The sequence below is a fragment of the Notothenia coriiceps genome, unplaced genomic scaffold (assembly GCF_000735185.1).
Source record: "Notothenia coriiceps isolate Sejong01 unplaced genomic scaffold, NC01 NC01_scaffold00028846, whole genome shotgun sequence".
NCBI classification, from domain to species: domain Eukaryota; kingdom Metazoa; phylum Chordata; class Actinopteri; order Perciformes; family Nototheniidae; genus Notothenia; species Notothenia coriiceps.
Genome location: NW_011361547.1, coordinates 454 through 3563, shown reverse-complemented (window position 1 = coordinate 3563; position 3110 = coordinate 454). Strand labels below are relative to the sequence as shown.

Here is a 3110-nt window from a genome sequence, read left to right as displayed (position 1 = left end):
GAAGAGTGTAGGGTTTGGGAATTATGGCAAGTTTAAAACATTTTTGGGGGAGAATTTCAAGCACTGCTGCACTCTGTTTTGAGATCAAAGCACTGATCCAGCTGATCCATCCACTCTAATGTTAAAATCTGAAAAAGGCCTCTCTACCAAGCTCGAAACTAAATTCAATATCTCAAAAAGTTTAAAAGATATCAAAAATCTGAATAGGAATTGAATAGCTGAAGATATTGTGATCATTTGAAAGTTGGAATGAAGTGTCTGGCTGAAATTATCTGGAAGGAGAAGCATTTGATGCAAAGTGTAGGAAAAGTGGATTTGAAGGCATTTCCCATTGACTTCAATGTTAAAAAAAGAGTTTAAAATGCTGAATATTTCAAAAAGTGTGAAATATCTTGAAAAAGCTGAAAGTTAGCCATTGATGGCTGAAAAGGCTGAATTGTTTATTATTTTAATGGTTTCTGTAGCTGAAAGTAAGCTGAAGTTATGGAGAGCTAAAGTATTGGCTGATTTGAAGGCTCTTCCCATTGACTTCCATGTTAAAAAAAGAGTTTAAAAAGCTGAATATTTCAAAAAGTATGAAATATTTTGAAAAAGTTGAAGGTTTCCCATCGATTCCTGAACAGGCTGAATAGTTTAATATTTGAATGGTTTCTGTAGCTGAAAATAAGCTGAAGTTATGGAGAGCTAAAGTATTGGCTGATTTGAAGGCTCTTCCCATTGACTTCCATGTTAAAAAAAGAGTTTAAAAAGCTGAATATTTCAAAAAGTATGAAATATTTTGAAAAAGTTGAAGGTTTCCCATCGATTCCTGAACAGGCTGAATAGTTTAATATTTGAATGGTTTCTGTAGCTGAAAATAAGCTGAAGTTATGGAGTGCCAAAGTGTTGGCTGAAATAAGGGGAAGAATAAAGATTTGAAGAACTATAGTGGAATGCTGTAAACAGCATTCGCACTAATTAGAATAAGCTGTCAGATGGATTTTAAATCGATCTCATGATAATGTGCTATCCCTCATCTTTAAATTGATGTGCAAAGAGCACTCGTGTTTCGATGCATGTGTCTCTCTACTGTATGTCCCTTTTATGATTGTTTACTTTCAAACTAAATGACAAAAAAGCAACACAATGTGGCAAATACCCTGTTCTAATAGTAAAGGAAAAGTCATATGGATCACTGATTACGAAGGTTTTTATAAAAATGTTACTTACCCAGCAGGTCATTCTGAGGTATCCAGTTGTATATTCTGGTGTTGGCACCCAGAGTTGCTGGTTTTTCTCCACTGTATCTCCACAGCACCTTAAAACCATAGTAAAAACACTTAAACCCAGTGCTAATTCAATGTCCTATTATATGGCATATTAGTCAATCTAATAATGTATACTAAAATAATAACTTTTCATATATATTAATAATAATTCGTTTTTTTATTATTATTCAAAGCTCAGTAGTATTTTTGGGGAAAATAGGTAGTCCTGGATGATTAACTTGGTTTTTAAAATACTCTTTACATTCAGATTTTGTACAATAATTTATTTTCTAAAATATCTCAAAATATAGTGCCTTGGTTTTTTTCTTATAAATGATTTTACATTCTCTTGTATATGTGTCGGAATCCTTCATTTGTAGAGTTTTGACACATTTTGATGCAAATTAGTACAAATGTGTGCAGTGTGTCTGGTTAAGAGAAAGACAGAGACACTTTAGATTACTAACCTGGAAAATAAATTGTTGATAATTGCATGATTATATTGTTGCCTTTTTTAAATTAAGCAGTGCTCACTTATCCAGATTAATGTTGCTCTTTGGATCATGATATACTTGGAAACTGCAGATTAAAATTTATTTTCTAGGAATTTATATTAGACTAAAACTGACTGTCCCTTTTGGAATACTTTTGCATTTTTGTATTGGATCATCACCTATTAATGCAGTTTCCAATAGTAGCTTAAACATATTTTTTGGAGGTAAGGATTAGTTAAAAACTATTAAATTCACCAAATGTATTGTTCCAAAATAAAACCTTAAAAATGTTGTTGAGCATATTACAAGAATAACTTTTAGAATATACATTGTTGTGATACAAGTTCAACATTGTGCTTGGGGTCATTCTAATCAGCTCCAGTACCGTGGAGATTGTCCCCTGACCTTTTGTGGGATCTGAGCGAGTGCTGAGGCGACCATGTTTCCCTTCTCTGTATTAATGTTCTTGATGAATGATCCCAAAGTGAAGACCACAATGCAAGCATCTCCAGAACTCTGCACAAACTCCTCCATATCCTGCAAAAAGAAAAAAATGTCTTGATGCAAACCAACCAGCTCCGTCTTTTCTCAGCATTGTAATGGTCAATTCTCTTCATTGCTTTAGTCATCAATTACCTCTGGTAAAGGTTTAGCCGGTCTGCAGTGGATTCCACCAACAAATATGAAGTTAGGGAGGAAAGGACGAGGGAAATCAAAATCCCAGTAGGTTCGCATCAACCAGATATCTGCTCTACCCATTGTCTCACAGGCACTGGTGGGTATTCCTGTCACAATGCAAAAGTTATGGATACAGCCACCCATTGAAAAGTATCCCCCATAAATAAGATACGAAAGCTAATCATCAAGTTGTTGACCCTAGGATTGGATAGTAATGCAATAAATCCAGTGCTATTAGATACACTTCCTGTGGTCCCAGAGCCTGGGAGTTTTCTTTGCTCATAGGGGAATGTTGGTTATTTCTAAAGTAAAGTGTACAGTCCAGGGGCCTCATTTATAAACAGTGCGTTCGCTCAAAAGATGGCGTATGGCAGTTTCTACGCAATGTTTGCGATTTATAAAAAACAAACTTGACGGGAAAATGTGCGGTCCTCCACGCAAACGCTGACCCATCCGTATGTACTACGCACAAAAACGGGAGAGACGAGAAACTGCGACACCGTTGGCAGAAGGAAGAATGGAGAGAAATATGTGGAAATGATACCATAAATAGAATGTTACCTCTCATGTGTCATATATGAAGAATTCATTTTCACAAATTGATTAAAGCCAATCTTAAAGTGATTAAACAAATGCCTGTTTGAGACTCCTCAGTGCACACAAACATAACTTGGAAAAATGAATAAATACG

At 35.1% G+C, this 3110-nt stretch overlaps 1 protein-coding gene across 1 annotated transcript; it reads right to left on the bottom strand.

The window, feature by feature from the left end:
- Window positions 1–1209: 1209 nt before the first annotated feature.
- Window positions 1210–2521, bottom strand: LOC104958499 (UDP-glucuronosyltransferase 2A3-like; the record flags this gene model as incomplete). Its single annotated transcript, XM_010786241.1, has 3 exons — window positions 2378–2521; window positions 2147–2278; window positions 1210–1297 (listed from the first exon to the last, which is right to left on the bottom strand). Coding segments are annotated over exons 1-3 (343 nt in total), but the record flags the coding sequence as incomplete, so codon positions are not given.
- Window positions 2522–3110: the final 589 nt, after the last annotated feature.